Below are 27,954 nucleotides of genomic sequence, written 5' to 3' on the forward strand. Positions count from 1 at the left end.
CTGTATATTAACCAGTTTTGGCATGGTACTTCTTTTGAACAGCGCTCAGCACACAGCTTGGTAGAATCCGCCGGTTGTTCTCCGTCAGCCTCTTCCACGTTAACCAGACAACCTGCTGGTACGCAGCATGCCGAAACTGCCTGCACAAAATATGTGCATCAATATTTCTCTTTTCGTTATATTACATTCTTACGTGTTTGTAAACTCTTTGCCTTTTCCAGCTGGTCCACATCCATGCGGAGCTAAGGCCACTTCCAGCACTGTCTTTAAGGCACACAGTCTTGAACTCTTTTGAGCTCGTTACGCACTGTGTGCCCCATTGCTTTTTCTGATTGCTTGCACCTCATGGCAGCATAAGCAATTCTCTTAATCTTTCATCAGCGCGCAGCAAACGCAGCTGCACCTAATTGAACAAAAAAGCGATTATATAAGCCTAATATACTTGAGCAAAGCAAATATTTGCATTCATGAGCGCTTGGTCATGGCTGACGATCGACAATGGCGCCAGAATTCATGCTAATTCGTCCTTGAGTCAGAATGGCAAAGTTGTCGAGTTGCGTTACGCATACATGTATGTCATCCACAAGTAATTCTGCTGGTTACCTTGATACGCAACAGCAGCAACTATATCTCGCAAAAAAACTAGTTTTGATGAGCAGCACTGCGAGCTCCGAAATGCCGCCGTAATTATTCTTCAAAAGCGTGTTCAGCATGCAAAAAAAAAAAAACAATGTACGGAGGTAAGTGCAGAAGTTTCATGGTTGAACAGTAGCCCGAACACGCTGAAGAAAGAATTAAAGCGCACACGGGAGCTTCCTCCCGGTCGCCTCGTCTCTTCGCGCTGCAGTACAGCAGTGAAAAAACCACTCCAACTCATCCAGTTTGGCATCCTATTGTGGTTCTGAAAGGCCTTCGGGAGTAAATAGGCAAGTAATTATAAAGAAATGAGGAAACAAATGCTTTACCTCTTCGACTAGTCTAAGCGTGCCGGCGATCTGATTTAGATCATGTTTACAGCTGTTACAAGAAGTTCGTGAAGAGAAAAAACCAGCGAAAGAAGACACACAGACTGTCGCCGGAAAGAAGTTGGGGGCCAGGCTTTTATCAAGCAGCGTCACACAATAACGTTTGGGCACAATTTCCTTTTTTTTCATTGCCACTTGCCCATGCACCTACACAATAGATATGCACGCGCATGCACCTACGTAAAACATACGTATCAGTCGAGATTTGGTTCTCGTGTTACCCTGGTAGGACGTGAAAGGCCCATACTGGGTTAACTAAATTTCCGGCTTGCAGGCGCCGCCATGCGGTCGCTTCTCTATTACTTAACTTCTTTTTGGCAGTGGCACCAGTTTCTTGTTTAGTCTGCAGTTCTCGACGATTTCGGAATAGGTTTGCGCGCGCTCGTCCAGGTTCCGACAGTCCGGCGGTTCCACGGTTACCCGGAAGCAAAGAATATAAGAATGCGCTGACTACCGCGGTGTCGACGAAGATACTGATAGCACAGAAAGCTGGGAACCCCTGCTGCGCAGCGAAGAACCCGCTCTGCAGAAACAAGCCAATCCACCTGGCGGCTGAGGCCGCGAAGAGATAAAATCTCTTCGTTAGCCTTTAGTCACGGAAGTTCCCGTCCCCGCCCTCCAAGCCTGCGTGCCGGGAGCGGTGAGTAGTAAGGGGTCTCCATTTCCGGTGGAAATAAAAGCTGCCATCCATCCATCCAACCGTCCGTCCGTCCGTCCGTCCGTCCGTCCGTCCGTCCGTCCGTCCGTCCGTCCGTCCGTCCGTCCGTCCGTCCATCCATCCATCCATCCATCCATCCATCCATCCATCCATCCAGTCGAGATTTCCAACACGTGAAAATGTCGCAAGTTGACTTTCGCTGTCGGCGCACTCCGCGGCGTCGTTGGTTCCGCCGTTTTTTGAAGCTGCTGATGGCTCGAACATGCATGGCGAAAGTCCAAACTGTTCAGCACAGCTTGAATTGTCCATAATTTCCAAAACGTAGTCCTTAAAAGCCAGCTGAAGCAACGCGCTACGCAGCAACGCCGTCGGTGCCGGCCGGAGATCCCCGTAGATGACGTCACGACAGTCCCGGCCAATCGCGGGCAAGAGCGGCGTTCGCTCGGCGCCCTGATGCGTTGGGGCACGTTTTCTTCTAAAAAACAGCTTTTATCGTTTATTTCCGCTTTTTTTAATGATATATTCTTTTTCAGCGGACTAAAAGCTATAAAATGACGTAAAGAAGTCTTTTTTTTTCCGAAAAGTGCTTCAGCTTCCTTTAAAGCCCTCAACCCTCCCAAGCTTTGGACTATAAAATGTGCAAAAGAGCCCCCGCCACACGGCTTGCAAGGAAATCCCTTGGGCTGTATACATTTGACAGACTGTACATTGGCATCCCAGAGCATACGGCCGTCTTGAGAGTCGTCGCTATCGAAATGCGGTCGCCGGGACTGAGATAGAGCCAGCCTCCCCAGGCATGGCAGACGAGAGCGGACATCACTCAGCCACCTCAGCGGGTAGCCAATGCAGCTGCCTAATCTCAGTGTAATGCCTTTTGTTTTGTTAATTTTCGTTAGTAAAACCAGGATAAAACACGGCCCTAGCAAGTATGTGACCAATTTGATCGTTTTGTTTTGAAAGGTGTCTGCTGTTCACTACGTTTAACAACGAGTACATGATGCTCTGCGATGCAGGTACTTGTACAGCGGCAAACTGCAGGTTGAAAGCGTACTGCAGGCCGCCTCCATCCGCACCGCGGCCGAAAAGTTCATGGTTCCGGAACTCGCCAACAAATGCCTCGAATACGTGATGCGCAGGATGGGCCCAGCCGACGTGTGTAAATATCTGGACTACCTTTTGACCATGGGCGAGCAAGGCTTCGTGTTACCTGCCAGCAAAGTCATTTCCGCAAATAGCCTGGCAGTGCTCAGTTCTAGTGCGTTCGAGAGCTGCTTGGAGGGCACTGTCAACTACATCCTCGACCACCTGACTAATGTTGACGAGGTATCGGTGCTGGAGGCCGTTTACGCCTGGGGCAACAAGCAGTGCAGTGCGCGCTGTGTAGCCCGTGGTAGACCTTATAACATCCGGGAAGTCTTGCTGCCTTTGTTTCCCAAGTTACGGTTCCTTGCACTCACTGTACACGAGTTTGTTGCAAGGCAGAACGCGTGGGGAATCTTCAGCGCCGACGAAGCTTACGCGATCATGAGCAACATTGTGAGCCCAGGTTCGTGGCCCATGCCATCAGGTTTCTGCACCATCCGGACACCACGAATGCCAGGAGGTGTCGAATTTGGGCAGACATTCGAGTACTCATTTGGATCACCTTCACCCAACGTTGGAATAGGCGGCGTTTTGTTTGGACAGCCTGAAGCAGCGCTGTCTTTGCTTTTTGATCAGACTCTTAGTCTTAGGGAATGAGTCTACACACCACGACAAGGGCAGAGATGGCTATCCTCCATGTCAATCCATTTTCAACCGGAAGATGATGAGAAATTGTGAAATTGAAGCTATTAAAGGAAGATGTTACATAAATTTCAAAATCAACGCAAAATCACTCTATAACACCAGAGTGGCCGCGACTAACGTTTAGTACGATCGGTGACCAATGTATGGCTTTTGCTATGATTCAGGCAGCCTTTCTATTTTCTAGGCAAAGCTGAACTTCATGTGCCTGCTGGACCAAAATGTGGCGCCCTCAATCGAGACTAGTGACATAACGTGCGGACCCCCTTGAAGATAACGAACAGTCTTCACTGCAAGAGTGTTCGTTGTCCTCAAGGGGGTCCGCACGTTATGTCCCTGTCTTGTGTTCCCTGTCTTTCCCTCCTCCTCTTTATCTATCTATCTATCTATCTATCTATCTATCTATCTATCTATCTATCTATCTATCTATCCATCCATCCATCCATCCATCCATCCATCCATCCATCCATCCATCCATCCATCCATCCATCCATCCATCCATCCATCCATCCATCCATCCATCCATCCATCCATCCATCCATCCATCCATCCATCCATCCATCCATCCATCCATCCATCCATCCATCCATCCATCCATCCATCCATCCATCCATCCATCCATCCATCCATCCATCCATCCATCCATCCATCCATCCATCCATCCATCCATCCATCCATCCATCCATCCATCCATCCATCCATCCATCCATCCATCCATCCATCCATCCATCCATCCATCCATCCATCCATCCATCCATCCATCCATCCATCCATCCATCCATCCATCCATCCATCCATCCATCCATCCATCCATCCATCCATCCATCCATCCATCCATCCATCCATCCATCCATCCATCCATCCATCCATCCATCCATCCATCCATCCATCCATCCATCCATCCATCCATCCATCCATCCATCCATCCATCCATCCATCCATCCATCCATCCATCCATCCATCCATCCATCCATCCATCCATCCATCCATCCATCCATCCATCTATCTATCTATCTATCTATCTATCTATCTATCTATCTATCTATCTATCTTCACTGCAAGCGTAAGAAAAAGAAGCGTAGAGAAGAAGGTGAGAGAGCTGAAAACCAGATATGAAATCACCGGACACCAGAAAACCGGTGACTCTTTTTAAGAAGCAAGCTGGTTAACTAATTTCTACTAATTAACTTCTTAAATAATAGAGTTAGGCGCATACTTGAAAGTACCGATTTGTAGCCGGTCGTTAGTAATAACCAATCAGTTTTTAGAATTTCGAAAACGCGATTACCCTCGGCGCTGTGGCTCAACAAAATTCGGCTACATCGTGCCAAAATACATGCGCCTTATAAAAACATGCCGGCAAAACAACCTTTCCAGTGCATGGAACCAGTGAAAAAAGCCAAATTTTGTCGAGACACAGCGCCAAGGGTAATGGCGTTTTCTAAATTCGAAAATTTGATATGGCTATTACTTACTACAGGCTAAATATCTCTAATTGCAATTAGCTGCCTAGCCCTACAAGTTAGACAGTTAATTAAAAAAATAATCAGGCACCCTACTACTTCAGACGATTCACCGGGTTTCCGGTGTCGGCCAGGAGTGCTAATACTATGCCGCAAAAGCCATAGTTTTACCCCGAAAAGCCTATTTTTGAAAATTTTTGAAAGGCTTTCCTGAAACACCACGTATACTAAGAAGGCACTCAGGAACATAAAACAGCCAATATTAGTATCAGAAACTCATAAAGTTCATAGTGTAAAACAACACAAAAATACAACGATAACAGGAGCCACGACGTAGATAGTTCAGAGTAGAAACACAAGAAATACAAAGCAATATAACAAAAATAAAAGGCGAAAAGAGCGTTATATATGATTCTGTCGATACAGGACAGCTGCGAAGCGAAGGCGTTGATTGGTGAACAATTAACAATATGGTCAGGCAATGAATTACAATCTCGAATGGCTTGTGAAAAAAATGTATTCTTGTGTTTTCCATATTCTACTAAGATTTTGAATGTTGTTTCCTGTTAGTTTGGGTTGTTAAAGGTGATGAAGATGGGTTCTGGTGCATGTTTAGTGCTCGAGACAAAAGAAGATCGTAAGTACTATATCTTTAGCAAGTGTTATCGCGGAGAAAACACTCAAGCTAGTAGGCCACCGATTCATAGCATAACCCAGAATCATTATTCCATGACCTGAGCGTGTGTAGCATTTCTTGCCAAAATTCCCGCAGCGCTTCTTTTGCATTATGATTCAACGCATTCCGAATTGTTTTTATTACGTAACTTTGTTACCGTCATCGTGGCACCTAACAACGTGAGATGTTGGGCCGGTGGCTTAGTGTTAAAGAACATATAGCAGTTGACACTGCCAGCCACAAGCATTTAGGCACCCTTTGATTGCTCCTATACATCCCGTTCTCCAAGTATTGCAGACACTAGCGCCGAATCCTCCTTCAGTTACGTTCCCAGCGGCCGGGGTACGCAATAACGGTGCATTACTCTACATGAAAACGGACGACCGAAGCACGCAGACACGGGGAATGCACATGTAGTGGCGCACTGGCCCAAAAACCGGCCCGTTAGGTTGTTTATATTAGTCGAGCGCTGTGGTCAACAATGCTAACCACAAAGATGGGCCAATGTAGGAAGAGGGGAGAACATATTGTGCATGTTTTTTTTTACATCCTTCCCGAGCATATCCAAGTAAATTTCAGTTGAAGAGATATTCCCTCACAATATGCACTCAAGTCCAAATATGTTAGAGCATTCCGTACAATACTAATATAAATGTGTGTCGATCATACATCACAGGCGTAAAATATATCGCTCGAACGGTGCAGCTGACATTCCAGGTACAACGTTCCATGCATACTGAGTTCACGAAATACGTTCACGATCATCCCGTGCATACCGCGTTGGTATTGCTATTGGTATATTGGTATTGCAGGAAACGAACTTGCTGACTCCATAGCAAGTAACGCAAATCTGAGCTATGCCTGCAAGATGAGCATTCCTTGCCAGGACTATAAGTGAATACTTTAATGAGCGTAATGTCCAAATGTCAGCTCGAATGGAACCGCGAACAAAATAATAAATTGGCCCTGTGGAACCAATATATCGAAAACACACAGCTAACACACAACTACTTGCTTTTGGGAGCTCAGCCGCTTGAATGCGAGCCCTGTAGTGGCCCGCTTTCAGTTGTTCATATCCTTTAACCTGTCCATCTTATGACTCGTCGTCTCACGCATCTTTGAAAATTTTATGAATATCGCGTACCATTTCATTCTTATCTTTTATTGGGAGAGCCGTCATGGCGGCTCAGTGGTAATGGCGCTCGGCTGCTGACCGGCCTCCATCCCGGCTGCGGCGGTCGAACTTTGATGAAGGCGAAATTTTAGATACCTCATGTACTGGGCGATGTCAGTGCACGTTAAATAACCCCAGGTGGTCGAAATTTCCGGAGCCCTTCACTAAGGCGTCTCTCATAGCCTGAGTCGGTTCGGGACGTTAATACCCCATAAACCAAACCATAAACCAATCTTTTCATGGTTCGCTGTGTTGTTTTCAACTTAAGATCGACTCTTTTCGTTAGCCTCTGCGTTTCTTTCCCGTAGGTGAGTACCGGTAAGATAAAGCTGTTGTACACTTTTCTCATCAGGGATGTTGGTAAACTGCCATTCATGATCTCGGAGAAACTGCCATATGCGCTCCACCCCATTCTTATCCTTCTAGTCATTTCCCTTTCATGATCCGGTTCAGCTGTCACCACTTCCAGCACCTCGCTGTTAATTGTGAACTGCTGTTTCCTTGCTAGAATGCAGGTAATAAAGGCCCACGCGTTAATTTCCATCTCACTACATAGATATCTTCACTTTACAATCGCAACAAGCAACTTAACAACCTTTCGAGAACCAATGAAACAAATCTTCCTACAAGTCACATATTGTCGCGCAGAAACTTCACTGAGGGTGAAAAAGTGTCGTCAAGATGCCGCAAGATGCAAACATACATTCTTGCATAGAGAAGTAATTACTCAGCATCCACCAATAGCGCAACCGTTCACTTGCAATAGAAAGCTACACAGTTTGATGATAAACCTTGAAAATATTTATCATCTTGAAAATGTCTGAAAACTTGAAAATGCTTTTTTTTTCCCAACTACGAGATTTCTGAGGAAGCTGTAAGCTTTTTTTGTAGGAGCGTTTGAGTGGACTCCGATAAGTACTTATTCCCCTATCTGTCAATCAATCAACCAATCAATTATCAATCAATCAATCAATCAAGTTTATTTTCCAGATACAACGAGAAGGTTTGATTGCTAAAAGCAGTCTGAACAGCTTGATTGGGTCCAGAAAACTCGTGTATGCAATAGCTTTCGAGCGGTGCCGCAAAAGTGCTCATCAATCAGTCACACAGAAAATATCTTTGGGATAATTGGAAAATTAACAAAAATATGGTCATACTTATGCTTAGTAGAAAGATTACAGACAACCAGATGGAGGCGAACCATGTACAGCAAGAACACTAAACCGCATTTAAACAAAATATTTTTAAAGCTCAGTTTTGTTATATCATATTGTGCTTTCATGCGTGTTTAAAATATTGGGCAGGCTGTATGATTTCATTTGTAATTTATAATCTGCGCTGTAATCTATCTATAATCTACACCACCTTCGGAAATGCCCCTAGGCTTTACATCAGTCGTGCATACCCGACGAACCAGTCGAACCGGAACCGTAGAAGAATGGTAACATAGTACCAAGGCTTAAAAAGCGACGTAATACTAGACAGATATCTTATGTGTCAGAAGGCGTTGAAATTAAGGTCAAACTTCAATAAACAGCGTTAACACGTTTCGCTTGTGTGTATTTATACTTGTGTGATCAGCAATAAACCCTCAGTTGTTAGTCAGCGCCGTGTCGTTCGCTTTCTTGTCTTTTGTGCTCGTCTTTGTTCGCGCTGTTTATTCAAGATTCAATAAACAGAGTAAAGTGGGTAGCTACCGGAAAGGGCATTCATCAACAGATCGCACTGTTGCCATCACCCGTCTGATAAATGCGCCGAATACAACAGATCTCCTCATATAACTCGTAGGGGTAGCAATAATAACTGTGCTCTGTTGGAACACCAGCTGCCACGAAGACATCGTGGAGGAAGGCTGTGTAACAATGCTTAAAAACCTTTCCAAGCTAAACGCAAAGACCATATACCTAGAAGGGACGAGAGAAATAGTATGAACTGAAAAAGTTTCAAGCCGGGACATAATCTCTCCAAAGAAATTCTGTTTGTTCCTTAAAGGTATTAAGGGGATTCGATCCAGGGGAACTTAAGAGCAAGCTATAAAATCTGTAATACCTGATTATTGGAAGGCATCGTCGCCGTAAGTAATTCGGGGGCCGTATTATATAAGCTGTCCATTTTCCGCAGCCCATTTCGTGTCCAATCGGTCCTGTCTCCCTGGTCACTCAAACATGCCCGCGGCTTTCAAGTGTGTGTGGCAAGCGACCCAGCTATTGGGTGAGTGGCGACCAGAGCTTACGATTGGCTGAAATTGGATGCAATATGCAGTCGACGGTGAAGTGAATCGCAGCGCCCTGTCAACAGCCGGTGACCGGACCTGATCGCTGGCTGCGATTGGCTGCAATATGCAGCCAATGGTGAGGTCCAGTCTCCAACGACCCAATGACCAGGTCACCTGCCACACACGCTTGAAACCCGCTGGTATATGTGATTGACCACTGAGATAGTATCCAATAGACACGAAATGGGCAGCGGACAATGGACAGCTTATAGAATACGGCCCCAGAGGGTGGATTGAAAGGCATGTTGGAGGAACTCAAGAAAGTGCCATAAAATACTTAGCAACGTAATGGAAAGCTAAAATGCAAGCCCAGCAGTATACGCATGAAGCAACAGATTGCCACTCACAGCGGCGAAAAGAATAGGGAAGGAAATCGACTCTGGCCTAACTGTGACCGCTGCTCCATACTATCAGCAAATAATTATAAGCAAAATATAAACAATGCTCACTCTATCCTGAACACACTTCCAGAGAGTTCTTCACCCTAGAGGCTTCAACCCAAAAGCTTTCACGCTAAAGGCTTTTGGCCTAAAGGCTATTGCCTGTCTATTCATACATTGGGTCCTCTGTTTAATTTTAAAATTTCGACCACCAATCTGTGAACATAGTAATGTCATTTGAGTAATCGGAGAGATCCTTCTGGGAAACAATGCTGGGAATCGTTGCCGTTGAACCACCTAATGCTTTCGCATTCAAAAATAAAATAATTCGTCGCCGGCGTTCTATGATCTGAGTCGTGTGCTCGGACCTACTTCAAGGTTCACAGGTTCGACTCCCAACCGACTGCCCGAACTGGTTTCAGCACTGTTATCTTGTAACGTTCACAGTTGGACGTGTCGAAGCCGGGGACAAACGTTTATTAGCAAAAGCGTACAAGAACAGGACACATATATACTGAAGTGGGAAAGGGCGTCGAACATCACATGACCACACACACGATGATCTTATCGGCACGTGGCAGCAACGCGGTACACAGAATGGTCGCATCGGCATGTTATCACGTTATCACATCCCTTCCCCTCAGTTAATGCCGTAGCGCTGCACAGGCCGTCGCTCACGAGTAGACCGTCTAAGAACCAATGGTGCCTCAGCGTTGGGTAGTTCGGGTTCTGCTCTTGGAGTCGGTGGGAGACTGAAGAAATCACCTGTTACACTAGCTGGAGTTGCCGGTTCCGACACCCATGCCTTTCGCCGATGGTCCCGATGACGTCTATGCACATTTCCGTCAGCCGTCTGAACTTCGTACATGACATGGCCCAGACGGCGTAACTCCCGAACGGCTAGCCATGTAGGCCCTCGGCTAAAGTTTCTCACGTACACAGCATCCCCACACTTGAACACCTTTGTCGGCACACGTTGACGCAAGTCCCCGCTTTCCATGTCAGGGTGAAGTCTTGACAGGGCAAAGCGGAAGTTCCGACCCAATATGAGCTCTGCTGGGGACTTTCCGATCTCAGAATGAGGGGTGGAGTGAACAAGAAGCGAGAAACCTTACACGCCACTGAGCCTTGTCTTTGCTTCCTGAGCGCACACTTGAGCTCGCGAACCATCCGTTCTGCTCTTCCATTGCTTGAAGAATGATACGGCGCTGTGTACATAAACTGGATGCCGTTTAGCTTTAGAAATTCCTGCAATTCCTTGCTTGAGAAAGCAGTCCCCTTGTCAGACACTATAAAGTCTGGTAGACCGTATACGATGCGAACATTCTATGCAACTTTTTAATCACTGAAGGGGACTGAAGGGATGGCATTATCTCGATCTCAGCCCAGTTCGAAAACGCATCCACTGCCGCAAGAAAACAAACGTCTTCGACTGGCCCCGCAAAATCGATATGAACCCTGCTCTAAGGTCTTTCGGGTTTCGTCCAGAAATGTACAGGCAGGTGTCTTGGGATCACTTTGCCTGTTCTCTTGACATGGTTTGCAGTGCCGAACGAAATCTTCAATCTGCGCGTCAATTCTGAGCCGCCAAACATAGGATCTCGCGAGAGCTTTCATGGCCGTAATTCCTGGATGATTTGCATGTAGCATGCCAAGAATTCGCTTCCGTAGTCGTTCCGGTAGCACCACTCGGTTTCCCAAAAGGATGCAGTCGCGATCGACGGATAACTCATATCGTCTCGCATGGTAGGCAGAATATTCTGATGGCACATTGTGCTTGGGCCAGCCGTCGATAATCCACGCCTTCACTTGAAGCAATTGAGGATCTTGCCTGATAGAGGATGCCACTTGTTGTGCAGTCACTGGGGGATAATCCATTGCCTCTAGCGGATGGACGTCGCCCGGCGCCTCTTTTTCGCCTCGCGTCTCCTTTGCTGGTAATCTTCTTAAACAGTCAGCATTGGCATGCTCTTGCGTTTTCCTATTGTCAAGGTGGTAATCATAAACCGACAGCATTAACGTCCAACGGAGCACGCGTGGTGACAACACAGCTGGAATTTGCTTTGCTTGTCGAAATATGCCTAGCAGCGGTTTGTGATCTGTGGAAATAAAGAACTTTCTTCCACACAGATACTGATGGAAATGAACACAAAAACGATCGCTAAAGACTCTCGATTTATCTGGGCATACTTCCATTCGGTCTTTGTTAACGTTCTTGACGAATACGCGATGGGTATCTCTCGTCCGTGAGGGTCGCGGTGCGCTAGGACTGCTCCTACTCCCACCTGTGAAGCATCGCATGATTGAACTAAAGGCGCGCTGGGATCAAAATGCACCAGCAGCGACTCGGACGTTAGAACCTGCTTCAGGCTTTCGAACGCTTCCTGGTGTTCTTCACACCACATCCACGTGACGTTGGTCTCCAGTAGACGATACAAAACTTCTGCGACCTCGGGGCGGCCTTTCAAGAAACGATTATGAAAGTTCACCATGCCGAGAAATGCTTGCAGCTCTTTCTTGGTTTTCGGTACATGCACTTGATGAATCGCTTCTACCTTAGCTTCCGATGGATAGATACCACGCGAGTCTATCCTGTGGCCTAAGAATTCCAAGCTTTCTTTAAAAAACTCGCACTTTGCCGACTGGACCCGCAGTCCCGTTTTTGCAATTCGTTCGCAAACCTCGGCGAGCATTCGGCTGTGCTCTTCTGCGGTTTCGCTGGCCACCAGAATGTCGTCAAGGTACACAGCTACTTGCGGTAGACCCGCGAGGACTGTGTCCATTACGCGTTGGAACAACCCTAGAGCTATTGACACGCCGTACGGCAAACGTCGCACGTTGTACAACCCTTTTACGGTGTTTATCGTGAGAACCTGTTCTGTGGCGTCATCAGCTACCAGTTGTTGGTACGCTTGAGTCAAGTCCAACTTCGAAAAAACGCGGCCTTTGCCAAACTTTACGAATAATTCTTGGCTAGTAGGCAAAGGATAACCGTTGCTCCTCAACGCTTGGTTGACTGTGCTTCGGTAGTCACCGCAGATTATGAGCGATCCATTCTTTTTTCGAACAACAACGATAGGCGTAGCCCATTCTGAACACTGCGTTGCTTGCAGAATTTCTTGTCTCTCCAATCTGTCCAGCTTAGCTACGACGTCGTCCTTAAGCGCGAACGGAACGCTGCAACATTTCAGAAAGCTTGACTGAGCGTCCTGCTTGAGCTCAATGTGAATCGGCGCCAGTGTAGCGCCTGGAAATGACTCGCTAAAAATGTCTGCATACCTTGACAGGATAGCTTCTTGCCTGTTGCTCACGGTGTAAAGACCTGTAAGCTCTATGTTTAACGCCTTGAACCAGTCACGGTCTAGAAGTGTGCTGCCGTCATTTCTCACTGCCAGTAGCAGCCGCTCGCAGTTTCGCCCTTTGAATTCTACAGGAACCCTGGCTTTTCCCACAATGTCAAAACCTTGCGTCGTCCAGGTGACGAGCTGAGCATCTGATTCTTCCAGGTCGATACCGTTAGCGAGTTGCAGTTTTTCATATTCCTTGCGGCTGATAACTGACCTAGCTGCTCCGGAGTCGACTTCCATCTGTACGTTCTGGCTACCAATGCTGACGGTGACAACAAATCTGGGAGAGTTCGTTACTTGACTGATGCAGAGTAGAGCGTCGTATTCAGTATGCGCCGGCGTGGATGCAGTCTCCAGCTGATGCTGCACTTGCATTTATTTCTTCGACACGCCTTGGCTAGATGCCCTTTTTTAGAGCAGTTGAAACACATCGCGTTCTTGTACTTTCAGCGATACGCTTCGTGCTTGCCGCCACATCGGAAACACCTTTCGTCCGGAACTTGACGCGACGCTCCGACGCGGTTCTCTCCCTCCTGCTCGTTTATATGGGGCGTGCTCACTTCTGCAGACACGTCTACAGATGCCTGCTTATGCTGGCTCATTACGCGTTGCTCTTTAGCGGCTATTTCTGCGGTAAATGCGAGCTCGTAAGCACTCTTGAAAGTCAAGTTTTTTTCTGTCAGCAGCGTTGCTGAACAACGCTGTCCCTCAATCCGAATACCAGGCGGTCACGCAGCATTATATCCAAGGGCAGCTGTTTGTCGCTAAAGCCGCAGTTCTCAGCTAGCTTGCGTAAGGATGTGACGTAGTCAGCTACAGATTCGTCGTACTGCTGGTCTCGCCTCGAAAAAACGTACCTTGAGTACAACTCTGAAGGCTTCGGATTGACGTGGTCTTTCACGATGTCGACGATGACTTGGTACTCGACACTTGGCGGTCATTTAGGTTTTACGAGGGTTGCTATCAGGGAGTACGTCGCCTCCCCACAACAGCTCAGTAAAGCTGCCCTCTTGTCGGCGTCACTCGTCAGCTTGTCCACTGCGCAGCACAACTCGATGCGCTCCACGTATTCTTCCCATGAAGAATTCCCGTTTATCCGAAACTCGCCGACGCGACTGCCGAAAGCCATCTCGCGAACAATGTCCGTCCTCCCCCCGGAGGGTTAGAGCGTGCCTCGTCGCCAATGTAACGTTCACAGTTGGACGCGTCAAAGCCGGGAGCAAACGTTTATTAGCAAAAGCGTACAAGAACAGGGCACATATATATATCAAGTGGGAAATCGCGTCGAACATCACATGACCACACACGATAACACATATCTTTTATTTTACTGCTATATTTTTTTATTTACCACGAGGCACATAAGGCCTGCCTTCATCAAAGTGGTGCCCAAGAAGCTTAGAACCTGAGAGCTTAGCCTGAGAACGTGCTTGAGGAGCTTAGGGATAGCGGGCCATGCTAATAGCATTCGGTGGTCTTCAGATCTGAATGACCATTCTTAATGTACAATGTTTTAACAAATGTCGTCTAGAACCTTCCGATTGTACACTGCATTTTAGAAAGACCCGAAAAAGGCAATAGCAAAGCTGAAAAGCTAACCTTGGAGTAAAAAGCATGGGCTTCTGTTGTTCTCTCACAGTCCAGACTCTCTTGACTCGACAAAATTCGAAGTCTCAGTGAGTTCATAGTCTGTTCTTGAGTCTCATTAATCAGAGTTTAGCAGTGCGCAGAATACGTCTCCTTAGGTTTACTGCATTCCAGTCCTTAGTCACCCTTCACCCTGCTGATTAGAATTGTTAGCACAGGATAAAAGCAACCCCCACTCAACAACTAACCTTTTACTGTACGATTCCGCCGAGTTCCCGCTCGGTGAGAGTGAATGAAGCGTATATCTTTTCTTAAAAAGCTGCTTTAGAACTTAAAAACCGTTTAACGTTCAGCCTATACCAAGGCACTCTTGCTGCTTACATGTACTTACTCCACTTGTAATGGAGTAGAGAAAAGAGAAATTCGCAAATGCAAAACTCAATCGCGTTTTTGACGCACCCTGCTTTTCTAGTGCGCTTATGTGGTCTTATAATTGATTTCACCTTCGTTTCTTATCTTGGTCAGAAAATAAGATTGAAAAAAGGTGGCGAAACTGAAGGCAGGTTTGGTTGCATGCAGCGACTTGATTTGTATATGTTTGGCAACCAAGAAGGAAGTGCCATGTGCTTGTTCTGTGCCCCTTCGTCTCTATGTCTCCTGTCCTGTCTTATTCGCGCAGTCCTACCTTTTATTTACGATATCGCTTTTACTCACGGCTGGCTACAAATCTCTAATTGCAATCAGTTGTCTATCTGTGGGAGCAAAACTAAAATGTGTATTATCCGAAATTAGTTAGCCAGCTTATTACTTCAGACAATTCACCGGCTTTCTGGTGTCCGCCCACAGTGGAAATACTATGCCGCAAAACCCATATTTTTAAACCAAAAATCCTGTTTTTGAAAATTTTAAGAGCGTTAGCTCTTACTCGTCACGTTTCGAGATTTAGTGGGGTCTCCTACCACCCTGAGATCAGAACGCCATATGTGGCGCTGTGTGCCCATGTGTGCATGGTGGATAGAGGTTGAACTATGTGAGTATGATGTCAGGGGACGAAATTGCGGCATAGTTTCGGTTTCCCGAATCGAAGATTGCGGCCAATAAAATTGGTTGTGCTCTCCCATCCGTCCCCCCCCCCCCCCCCCTCCCTAGTGTTTCGCCTTCATCGCAACGCAGCCGCCTCGGTCGGGTTCGAACCCGGGAACTCCGGATCAGTAGCCGACTGCCCGAACCAATGAGTCACCGCGGCGGCGCCCTGGCTTGAATTAAGCGGGGAGCAAGAACCCGGATGTTAACGCCACGTGACATGCTGCCATACCCCGCGACGCCGCGAGTTTGTTCACGAGTTGGGCGACATGATGTTGCGTCATAAGAAATCGCTCGGCGAGAAACTCTCCGGAACGGTTCTCTGGCGACTTGTTCGCGGCTCCTTGAGCAATACTTGGCGCGTTGCGACAGTTATCGCGGCAGCCCAGACGGCAGTGAGAAAGGGAGGTAAGAGCATGGGCAGGAAGATCCGCGTTGACGATAACGGAAAAGGCCGCGCCAGTTGAAATGCAGGCTGCGAATGCCACGGGCGCGTTTTCTGTCTGCGTGGAGCGGTGGAGCGATTTACACCCCTAGAGGTATCGACGGCGACACGCACTGAGTGTAGCGCTGGTGCTTCCAAGAGCTTTTTGTGCCAAAGAATGAGCGGTGAGTAATATCGGTTTGAAGTCAACTTGATTACTTGAGTACGTGTGTCTAAAAGATGTTTCGATGTGCATGGGTAAATGTGGCAATAACTGGGCGAGTTGTTTCTTGGTTCCTCTCCATATATTGTATGCATACCCAGCAATTTTGGACGAAAACATTTCTTAGCGGGAAACCATTTATGAACGCTACTTTTTCATATAATGTAAGATTTCCCTATAACAATCAACATACCTGCAGATCATCCGATTTCAGTTTTGAATTTTGTTTTCTATTAACGTTTTTGCTGCCGCCAAAAGCGTTCCCACTGGTTTTTTAAGGGAGCCTTAACTGTTTGGTGCGACCGATGGAAACGTTTTAAAGGAAAAATTTTGCTACATACCAGATGAATAGACCATTACGGTCTACATTACCATTACGATATCTCATAATTTTTTCATTCTCAATATTATTTCTCTAAATTTCTGGACATGTACCATCAAGAAAGTTTTTGTTAACTGCAGGGTTTTATTACATCTCATGGGTGAAAATTTTGTTCACTATTGTGCAGGAATATGTTGGCATAGTTAAGTGGAATTTTAGTGCCAATAGCTTTTCGGCTTGTTCTCAAATAAGGGGAGTTGTTGAATACTGAGGAATGCTTTGATGGCTGTGGTGCTGAGGGAATTCCTTGATTTTCTGTTCTTCGTATGATGCGAAATGAAGTCTGCATCAGTTATCCTGCGGATGATAGTGTAGAATGACACCACGTCCATGGTAACCAGGAAAGTGCCCTCTGAAACAGTTCACAGAATTATTCGAGGAAATAGTTAACCTCCCGTATGTAAGATGGGCATTAGAAAAATTATCGGTTCACCGGGGTGATCTTTTCGTGTATTTTGGGGAGCATGTAGAGGCTCCTCGAAGACCCATTTCTTTCTTTCTTTTCTTTCTTTCCTTATTGAAGACATTCCGTTACAGAAATGCCTTGTGGGACGCGACAAAAGGCAATAGAACATGCCTCACTGGGCCGCGCCCCCCTTGGCTGCGGCGGAAACAACATAACATAAGCACAATAATTACAAAGCAAAAGAAACATCAATACTGCATGATATGAAAGGGCATGAAAAACACAAAAATACAGGTACATAAGAAACAATAAGTTGGATCAGTAGCGTGGTGTTATGAAAAACAGTCATCACAGTGAAGGTAAAGATCCGGAGTGAAGGCGAACGAAATTATCAGCACAGCATGGTATTTAGTTTTCATTTAAGAAAATGTCTCTAAGTGTTCTTCTCAGTCGTTGCACCTTGGTGGCAGTAAACAGTATCTCAGCTAATTCAGGATGCGCATTGAGGAAATCCGGAATCAAATAACTTAGTTTTTGATCACCGTATGCTGTACGCGAACGTGGCCTTGGTATTAAGTTTTGTCGTAGATAATAAGGACCAGGTTGGGCATAATATTTAGTTTGAAATGTTATATCTGTTTGGTGAAGACGCAAAATTTCCAGGGCCAGCTTGTGTTTATGGAGTTTGTGAGTGGGCATTATTTTATTACTTTTAAAATGAGGTGCAGTGTCCTCCGAAAGATCTAAATTGCCTATTGCTCTCACTGCTCGCTTTTGCAAAGAGAAAAGACAATCCAAATTTGTCTTAGTCGTTGTAGCCCATACTAGGAAACAGTAACAGAAGCGTGAATGTAAAAGCGCAATAGTAGATTTGCTTTTTTACAGCAGACGGAACATGGTATCTTATCTTGTTTAAAATTCCCACGGCTCGCCCAAGGTCCCTACGCAGTACGTCAACGTGAGGCATCCATGAAAGGTTCTCCTGGAATATTACCCCCAAAAATCTAACTGTAGTCGATTGTTCGATAGTAACGTTATGAAATTTTAAGTGAAAGTTCGTGGGTGAATGGGTTCCCCTCGGTCTAAACAGTATGTATTTAGTTTTACTTGTGTTTAATTGGAGTCTGTTCGAAAGAAGCCATAAGTTCAGTCCAGTTAACCATTCGTTGGCCTGATGAAACACGTCCACAACGTCAGCGCCCGAGAAAAACACATTCGTGTCATCTGCATATAAAATTAACTTAGTGTTATTTATTATGTTTACAATGTCGTTTATATATAGTAAAAATAGTGTCGGACCAAGTAATGACCCTTGAGGTACGCCCTGTTTTACAAGTCTGCTGTCGGATTTTGCGCCATTTATACATGTGAACTGGGCTCTAGATGTTAAGTAGCTTTTTATTAAAGACCATGCGTTGCCGCGAAATCCATACAATGGCAACTTCCTTAAAAGCACGTCATGTTGGACACAGTCGAAGGCCTTTCTAAAATCCGGAAATATTCCGAGGGTAAATATTTTCCTTTCAATGTTTTCGAGTATATGTTCTTTCACTTCAAGAAGGGCCATTTCGGAGGACTTATTTTTTCTAAAGCCGAATTGTTCACTTGCTATTATGTTATTTACACTCAGAAAGCTTACTAGTCTTTTATGTATAATATTTTCCGCTACCTTCGCAAAGATAGGGAGCACCGAGATTGGTCTGTAATTGTTCATATCGTTAGTGGAACCGCCCTTGTGTATAACAGCCACACGAGCTAACTTCATTGCGTCTGGGAACACTGCGGTGGAAAGAATAAGGTTCAGAATATGAGTGAGTGGACTATTAACTATTTCTGCCACGGCTTTTAGTGGACCGGGTTTAATATCGTCAGCTCCAGAGGCGCAATGGTTCTTTAAACCCAAAATGACGTCCAGTATTTCATATTCATCAGTTGGGGACAAAAATACAGTATTTTCACAATGTGCTTTGACGAATTCCTCGCATGGTATCGCAGCGCAGTCATTTGCGGAAGCACCCACGTTAATAAAATGTTCGTTGAACAGGTTTGCAACCTCTTCTTCACTCATAGATTCGCTGTGATAAGAAACCCGCTTTGGGGAGTTCGATTTACACGTGATGTCTCTGACCGCTTGCCATACCAGACGAGGATTTCCTGCAATATTGGAAAACTTGTTCACATAGTATGATCTCTTTGCTTTCTTAATATCAGCATTCAATTTATTTCTCGCTTTCTTAAATGCGCGGAGATCGCCTTCACTTCGTGTGTCTAAAAACTTTTGAAAAAGGATGTTGCGGTTTTTTATTCGGTTATACAGGTCGTGCGAGATCCAGGGCTTTCTTGCTCTCTTGTGTCTCTTAAGAGTTTTAAAACCGAAGGATTCATTGTACGCAGAAATAAAAACATCAAGAATGCCTTATAAGCGTTATTAGAATCCTTTTCCTTTGTAACGCTATCCCAGTCCTGTTGCATAATGAGTTCTTTAAACTTTGACATGTTTCTTTCCGAGTAATCTCTAATCAATATTTCTTTCTCCAGAAAAGAGCGTTTTTGCTTCGAAGGTATCAGACAGTAAATGGGTAAATGATCAGTAAGATCGCATATAATTGTACCTGATTTAACTTCATCGGGGCAGAAGCTTGTAATGCACAGGTCAAGTATTGTTTCAGAATTTGACGTGACGCGAGTAGGATCAATAATCACATTTGAAAAACCATACGACTCAAAGAGATCTTGGAAATGCAAAAAAATAATATTATTTGGAGGAGCATTTATATTGAAATCCCCAACAAAGACACATTCGAGGTTGAGCTCGAGGCTACGTTCAAATATTTCTTCTGCAAACTGCATGAATTGCTTTAAACACCCAGATGGCGGTCGGTACACAAGAGCAAGTAGTATATTATAACAGTGAATAATGACGCACTCAAAATTTTCATTCACAATGTTATAGTTTGCTAGAATTTGATACGGTAGTTGGCAACGCACATACAGAGCAACACCTCCTCCGCGCTTTGATGAACGGCACGCTGACACACAATCAAATCCCGGCAAGAGAAAACAGTCGTCAGATGTGAACCACGTCTCACAAAAGCAAATAAAGTCAAACTCGTGGTTTAAATCTGATAAAAACAAAGTAACCTCATCAAATTTATTTCGCAAACATTGGGCGTTTAAATGAAATAAAGAAAACTTCTGCTTATCCTTGAGTTGCTCACTATGGTGAGCAAAATTGGACATGAATGGCATCGCGTTTGCTTGAAAATACAATTGCCTGCGCTATCACCTCAGATTGGCGAGGTCATCCTTATCGCGGATGACAACTGCTCGTGCACCGGCTTGTTTCCGTACAAGCACCTTTCCATTCACGTGCCAAACGAACGCGTAGCCGGATTCCTTAGCCCATTCTTTGGCAACTGTCAGAAGAGTGCGAGTGTACCGAGTCATATTTTCACACATGTACTTTCCGGTGTTGTCATCACGTAGCGCCTGCCTTTTTGCTAGCCAGGCATCACGAACCTCCTGCTTTGCGAAGCAGGAGGTTCGTCAATGCCTTACATACACGGTGTGGCATTTCTTCTTTGTCACATATTGTTTTAGACTTGCTCCTGCAATACTTGCACATACAATACAAAGAAGATAAACGAAGCGCGAACTTCCAACTCGTTTTATCCACGGTAGATGGCGCTTTTTATGGAGAAAGAATAAATTACAGTGAAGTGTGAAACACGAAAACATATAAAATGCAGAAAAACAAAAGAACCCGCCATTACCCTACCGCCCTCAGAGCACCCGATAACACCTACCTTTCTATTCTGCTATCATCGAGACCTGTACTGACAAACGTTAATTGCCCCATTTTTTTCTTCTCGCGGCCTGGCTCTTGAGCGCTTCGATTATGTTCCTTTGAGTTTCTGTTTTGGCATGACCTAGGATAGGCATTTTATATGTACTAACCACATTTCACTATTATTCTCTCTGTGTAAAAAGCATCACACCCTCTGTAGTAAATTTGGTTGAAAGCACGCGATAACTTTGAATTTATTAGTTCTGTTAGTCTTGTGTTCTTAGTATCCTCTACGTGTGGTGTATGTACAACGAACCCTTGACTAGCCCCTTTATTGCCTTGCCCTACATTACCTTAATTCTGGGTTGTCGGATCCGATGGGAGAAATTTTAAGGCTTGGGTTGCTCAGTTATTTCCTCTTATAATGTGATCTTGTCTGAAATAACCATGCCTCTATGTTTCTCTGCGGGTTCGTAGACAATACCGGTGTGTCTGGCGTCTGATAGTTGGGTGATGCGCTGTTTTTGAAAATCGTTTCGTGGTCCTGTTTTGTGTGTTTATAAGGCATGAAGAATGTCTTGTATTGGTTTTACGTAAATGTTCATATGCTTATGTCTCCTGGTTTCTATAACCACCATTCTTCAGATATGGGGGGGGGGGGGGGGGGGAGGACGGGGGTAATGAGCTGCTGTTTTGATTCTGTTTTGCGATCATGGTATTCATTTGTTTCGGCCATTGTTTGGGTAAAATGTTAGTTCCTACGACAGGATCGAATTCTCCTCTGAGGTTACGCATGTCATTCAGACGTTGTTTGCGACACACTTCCGAAAAGCATTCACACATTCGGACACAAGCGAGAAAGAAAAGATGAGCACTACCACAAGCACTTAGTGGTATTCTTCTCTCTAGCCTGTTTCTGAGTTTAGTGTGAATATAATTCATTTGATAATCTGATGCTAACTGCATGCCATCGATTTCAACTTCCTCTGCAGTATCAAGATTCAACCCCCACACGCCCGCTTTGGGTGGTTCCGAAGGTGCCGCTTCAGGTGGGTGACTCTTTGGGAAATTTTCATCAGGCCGATGCTTAGGTGTGATCCAGTGAGCAAGATCACTGTACAGAAAAGCTATTAACTGCAAAAGCAGCAGAAAGGGTTAGTGTATGTGAGTACGATTGGGCTTATGAACGCATAAATTAAACGGAAGTGACTGCTTCGAAGAAAGGAGGACTGCTAGAGCAATCTAGCCAGTATGACAGATGCGTGATTCCGCGTCTTCACCATCGTGACTACGCCACCCGGAGTACAGATCTGCTCTCTATTCATCTTCAATTGACCCTTCCTTGCGTCAGCCATTGCCATCCTATCCTTGCCAACTTTTTTCATTTCATCTACGCACCTGACTATATGACTCCCTTGCAACGCTTGCCCAGTTTGACATCCACTTGCTACCTTAAGTATTCATCGGTTATCTACTCTTTATTCTATATTACCTGGTTATGCCCACTTCATTTTCTTCATCCCAGCTTGGATATCCCCAACTCACCCCACCCTTTTGTCACTTAGTGTGGCCTCAATCACCATAGCCCACCTCATTGTCGTCCTTTGAATTTCAACCAATTTAACAAGACACCAAATTTATGCCCCAACGGCTTAGGACCCACAAGCTAGAGTTATGATATACCCTCCCTTTTGGGGGATATTAGTTAACTCTTGCTCACTGCCAAAAAGTACCTGGCAAAAGCAGTCCTTCTCGTTATTCTCCTTCCCATTTTTCACCTCATGATCCGCAACAACGGTGTTAGGTGCATACGTGATTCAGAAGGCGCGCACTTTTTACAGCTTTGAATATGCAGCGCCAATCAGCGGTCATACTGAGGCATCTAATGCGGCCGGTTATAGGCATTCTTAGAACTCATGCGTTTTGTGTTTTGGAGGCGGCACACGTCGATTCGAATTTGCTTACTGTAACAAACATTGCACTGTGTACTTTCACGACGAAAAATTAAGTGTGTAAAATATTTCAGACTCCCTTTGAGTGCCTGTCACCTTTCATATTAGACATTGAGATTCGTGCCACCTCACATAATAGTTTAGAAAACCGTGGGGCGAGTAGTTTCGCAGTTGATGCATTTGACAAAAGTGTACCTGCAATAGCTAGCTTTCAGAAAGTAGAGTTACGAAGGACGTACATTAGCACTGCTTGGTCAGGTCCGGCTGTCTTTTCTGTGCATACAGCTGCATGGCTATTATGGGAGTACTGCCATTTAAAGATATATTTACTTCAACAAAGAACACCAGTACTTGCCGAAATCGAATTCGACAAGCATGGCGAACAGCGGAGCTCTTAAAAAGTGCACTCAGTAATTCTCATCCAGGACGTATGGAAAGTATTAGCATGTACTGCTTCTAGCTCCTGCATAGTAACAAGTCCAGCAAACGCTGACACTTCAATAACAACGATGCAAGAATTCGTAACTACTACACTGTCATATAACGACACTTTTTTGGTGGATGATTTGAAGAGGTGGGTAAGATACTGCAGCAGTCCCAGCTATTCCACCTCTCGAAGAATGGTAACAAATACGCACTCTGTTTTCTCCGTCAGCACACTACAAAATTCCAATGCGCGTTCGAGAGTCCCTAGCTACACTGTCGAAATAAGTTGTGCCATACTGAATTACTCCTTTTCTGGGCTTCATTTCAGTGAAATGCTGGAATTGCGGGCAAGACAACTTTTGCAAAACTTGCCATGGATACGTTAGCGGAGAAGCGGAGGAAGAGGTAAGTCGAATACATCCTTACAGTTTGTAGTTCAAATGTGCTCAAGAGGTGGCGCCAGGAGTACGGCCGCCATCTGCAACCTTCAGAGCTACTGTTTGCAGCACTCGCACACAGTTCACACCATTGCTTGTCTGCAGATTCCCAATGTACTTCTTTACTACTGCTTGGGTGGGCACGCTCAAATTTGTACAGCGAACGATTCTACGGCGATCCTTTCGATATCGGTTCGTTAGCGTGATCAATAGACTCGCACTAATGGCAATTAGAGTTGCCGGGTTCGAACCCGACCGCGGCGGCTGCGTTTTTATGGAGGAAAAACGCTAAGGCGCCCGTGTGCTGTGCGATGTCAGTGCACGTTAAAGATCCCCGGGTGGTCGAAATTATCCGGAGCCCTCCACTACGGCACCTCCTCTTCCTTTCTTTCACTCCCTCCTTTATCCCTTCCCTTACGGCGCGGTTCGGGTGTCCAACGATATATGAGACAGATACTGCGCCATTTCCTTTCCCCAAAAACCAATTCTTAATAGTTGGCGGAGGTGTGCCCGCTAACACGATATGACGCTGTGGTTGGCGTGACGTCACAACAGGATAAACCGAGCTCCGCGGCTGCCAGTTGCATAGCTGGCTGTGTAGTAAGTGGTTGAAGCAGGATCGGGCGCTAAACACCAGACGGTCTTGGGGTCACTTTGACGTCACAGATGAATAAAATCATCTGCGCGGCGGTGCCCTAGCAGTTACTCGGATGGTGCCGTGGCGGATACACCGCTGCCGCAACAGCAGTAAAATGAAGACGATGTAGCCTCTTTCGCTCGTCCTCGTAACCAACTTTATAAACTAAGCTTCGGCAAAAGTACAAAGCCGGTATGCCTTCCGCTCAGAACCTGTAGACGCCGATATCATTCCGAGCATCTCCACTTATCTCCGGCGATTACGTTTGTGATATAATTTGTGCAGTTCGCGCAGGAATATTTGCGGCCGTAGCAGGCCTATTTTCGCTGGAATATACATTGTTAAGCCGTATGTATTAACTTTACGACATTTTCGAATTTTTCCACAAGAAAGGTAAGAAAAAGCTCTTCAGCAGAGTTCGCGTTGTTATAACGGAGGGGAGCCCATCGTGTTCAGAAATTGGCCTTAAATTCGCTCAATTCTGCTGACGTCCTGAAGTGCTTTGTGGCAACGAGAATAACGATAAGCGCAATCAAAACTCACCGCGTGGATTTGGTGTCCCCGCCCACTATTTTAGTGAGAATGGGCAGTAATTTATCCAAGCTATGTTGATATTCATACCATAATGTATTCGTTATTATAAACCACAAGTTGTTGAGGTCGTTAACGTGTATACCATTAAAAACAAGCAATCATGTGGCGTTATCATTCATGATGAGTACGTTATTATGAGGTTCCACTCTTTCCCCTGGAAAATAACTAACATTCTTTGCTGTGAATGCAAAATGGCGAAACTCTCATATCTACAAGATCCCATTGCAAGAAACTATGCTAACGACGACGAAGTCGGTCAGACGAGCTCAATCCAACCTTCACCCGGGCTTTGACTGTGGTACCACTTTGAGGTGTAAAGCATATAGCTTTAATTTTCTTTTCTCTTTGTTTCAGTTTTCTTTCACGAAATATCTAGGCAACAACGACCTTTCCGATGTGGAGATTGTGGTCGACTGTCACAAATTTTCTGGTCAGCGGGCGACGTTTCGGGCACACCGTTTGATCCTGGCGCTACAGAACCGCGTATTCAAGGGTTTGTTCTGCGGCAACCACAACGACAAAGATCTTGTGCGTGTCATCTTCAACGACATGCTCCCGGGCGGATTTCTTGGACTGCTTAGGTGAAATTTACTTTACAAATTCTAGGCTGCTTCTACAAGTTTTTTTTTTCGTTTACAGCAAATAACGAGTAATAGAGTGAGGGGAGATCCATCTGTTCTTTTCTGGTGTGTTTCGAAAAATTAGTTCGTCATTTTGAACGGCCTTTATTTTTGCTGTATATATGATCCATCAGAGTGCTTAAACAGGGCAGATGCTGTCAAGAAAGAACCTTTAATTTAGGTGAAGCGAAGAGAAGAATGCGAGAGCGAAACCCGGTGATTGTTGTGCACGTTTTATAATCAAGTACGCTCATAGTTAAGGACTGGTACAAAAAACAAAAAGCATATCATTAACCGCGCAGCATTACTGCAAATAAGAATATTTAGCTCAGCAGGGACAATAGTTTTCTTCTCGATTACAGTTTACATTCGACTTTTAATCATTTAAACTAAATTTAATTTCTTCTTCGTAATTAAAATCCTGCCACTCACAGTGATGTTGCAGACCAGGAAAGAAAAAACTTGCAATAAAATCTGTGTTACAGCTTGACTATTTTACTGAATGCCGATACTTTACATCTTCTTCCCTCGCACCGTAACTAAATGGAATGATTTAGCTTTGACAGCGCTACGTGATATAGACTCCATTGAAAACATAAAATATCGACGCCATCAAACCTATCGGCTTTGTGTTTCAAATTTCCTTCAATGTTTTTTTGCATTCGTGTGTAGCATTTATAGCCCCTCTTGCTAGGGCCCACAAAAGCCCACAATATTCTGTAAATAAATAAAAAAGTATGGTATGGTACGGTATGGTATGGTATGTTATGGTATGTGAGGTTTAACGTCCCGTGGTCAAAGATCTGCTTTGAGGGGCAGTGTACTCGAGGGCTACTGATTAGTTGTGACCACCTCAGGTACTTAAATGTACAGCCTTTGTAAAAATACACAGCCCAAGGGGTCTGCTTCTGAACCCTGCAGCGCGGCTCCTGTTGCATACTCAGGGACCCTAATCTCAAGAAGGCGGGAGGCACTTAAGCCCTCAACCCTCCCAAGCTTTGGACTGTTAAATGTCTCAAAGAGCCCCCGCTACACGGCTTGGAAGCAAACCCCTTGGGCTGTATATTTTTGACGACTGTATAGCGCATCCCAGAACACACGGTCCTTTTGCATGTCGTCGCTATCGAAATGCGGTCGCCGGGGCTGTGATAGAGCCAGCCTCCCCAGGCTCGTCAGACGAGAGCGGACATCATTCAACCGTCGCAGCGGGTAGCCAATGCAGCAGCCTAATTTCAGTGTAATGTCTCTTGTTGTGTTAACTTTCGTTAGTGAAATTAGGATAAAACACGGCCCTAGCAAGTATCTGACCAATTTGATGATTTTGTTTTGAAAGGTATCTGCTGTTCACTACGTTTAACAACATGATGCTCTGCGATGCAGGTACTTCTACAGCGGCAAACTGCAGGTTGAAAGCGTACTGCAGGCCGCCTCCACCCGCACCGCGGCCGAAAAGTTCATGGTTCCGGAACTCGCCAACAAATGCCTCGAATACGTGATGCGCAGGATGGGCCCCGCCGACGTGTGTCAATATCTGGACTACCTTTTGACCATGGGCGAGCAAGGCTTCGTGTTACCTGCCAGCAAAGTCATTTCTGCAAATAGCCTGGCAGTACTCCAATCTAAAGCGTTCGAGAGCTCCTTGGAGGGCACTGTCAACTACATCCTCGACCACCTGACTAATGTTCACGAGGTATCAGTGCTGAAGGCCGTTCACGCCTGGGGCAGCAAGCAGTGCATTGAGCGCTACGTAGCCCGTGGTAGACCTTATAACATCCGGGAAGTCTTGCTTCCTCTGTTTCCCAAGTTACGATTCCTTGCACTCACTGTACGCGAGTTTGTTGCAGGGCAGAATGCGTGGGGAATCTTCAGCGCCGAGGAAGCTCAGGCAATCATGAGCAACATTGTGAGTCCAGGTTCGCAGCCCATGCCAGCCGGTTTCTGCACCATCCGGACACCACGAGGGTCCGGTCAGCACTCAGCGCCGGCAATCGCAGGCTCATCTGGTTATCTTTGACCCAACGCTGGAACACCCTAAAATACTTTTTGAGTGTCAACGCTCGCTTTCTCTGGATCATTTTCTTTAGGGTGTAAGCAACAATACTGCACACTGCGACAAAGTCGACGATGCCTACGAGGCTCTTGTTTTACTGCTGTTACTTCTGAATCCCAACATCACGATAACATCACAGAGTTAACATAATAAAGGAAGATGTTACATCGCAAATTCCACGCAAAATCACTGCATAACGACATTAGAGCACCATATACTAACGTTTCTTACAATTGATTATCAAAGAATAGATTTTGCAATGGTTCAGACGTCCTTAATTTCTAGGCAATGCTGAACATGGTCAGCATATTTTATATCAGGTAGAGAAAAATGAGGCGCCCTCTGTCGGGGTAGGAACCTAAACGTGCGGACCCTTTTAAGGATCGCGAACGCTCTTTGTTTTAGGCGCAAACACAAGAAATTAGAAAAGAATTATAATGCGGGTAACCGGATATGAAATCACTTAAGAATTTTCCCCTATTTCGGCGTCTCGCCGGACGTTAAGGTAGCCGCCGAGGTGAAATGAGATGATCGCAAGTTTATTTATTTTATTACAAATGGTA

At 45.4% G+C, this 27,954-nt stretch overlaps 2 protein-coding genes across 2 annotated transcripts; both read left to right on the forward strand.

The window, feature by feature from the left end:
• The first annotated feature begins 569 nt into the window (after positions 1 to 569).
• LOC144102255 (BTB/POZ domain-containing protein 6-like) lies at positions 570 to 3,739 on the forward strand. Its single transcript, XM_077635558.1, has 3 exons — positions 570 to 586; positions 2,697 to 3,339; positions 3,656 to 3,739. Exons 1-3 carry the CDS (start codon positions 570 to 572, stop codon positions 3,737 to 3,739), a joined length of 744 nt encoding a protein of 247 aa, XP_077491684.1.
• A 12,183-nt stretch (positions 3,740 to 15,922) lies between these two features.
• Positions 15,923 to 27,565, forward strand: LOC144101237 (BTB/POZ domain-containing protein 6-like). Its single transcript, XM_077634314.1, has 5 exons — positions 15,923 to 16,062; positions 21,668 to 21,724; positions 23,382 to 23,458; positions 25,076 to 25,302; positions 26,722 to 27,565. The coding sequence occupies exons 1-5, from the start codon at positions 16,056 to 16,058 to the stop codon at positions 27,353 to 27,355; spliced, it is 1,002 nt and encodes a 333-aa protein (XP_077490440.1). The 5' UTR covers positions 15,923 to 16,055; the 3' UTR covers positions 27,356 to 27,565.
• The last annotated feature ends 389 nt before the right edge of the window (positions 27,566 to 27,954 follow it).

The sequence above is a fragment of the Amblyomma americanum genome, chromosome 8 (genome assembly GCF_052857255.1).
Source record: "Amblyomma americanum isolate KBUSLIRL-KWMA chromosome 8, ASM5285725v1, whole genome shotgun sequence".
In the NCBI taxonomy this organism is placed as follows: Eukaryota; Metazoa; Arthropoda; class Arachnida; order Ixodida; family Ixodidae; genus Amblyomma; species Amblyomma americanum.

Bases quoted from the DNA above. Each gene is read 5' to 3' on its own strand.
- LOC144102255 (XM_077635558.1), top strand. The intron at 3,340-3,655 runs GTTGGAATAGGC...TCTATTTTCTAG, and splicing joins TTGGATCACCTTCACCCAAC to GCAAAGCTGAACTTCATGTG.
- LOC144101237 (XM_077634314.1), top strand. The intron at 21,725-23,381 runs GTGGGTGACTCT...GCTTCATTTCAG, and splicing joins TTCCGAAGGTGCCGCTTCAG to TGAAATGCTGGAATTGCGGG. The intron at 25,303-26,721 runs GTGAAATTTACT...TCTGCGATGCAG, and splicing joins GGATTTCTTGGACTGCTTAG to GTACTTCTACAGCGGCAAAC.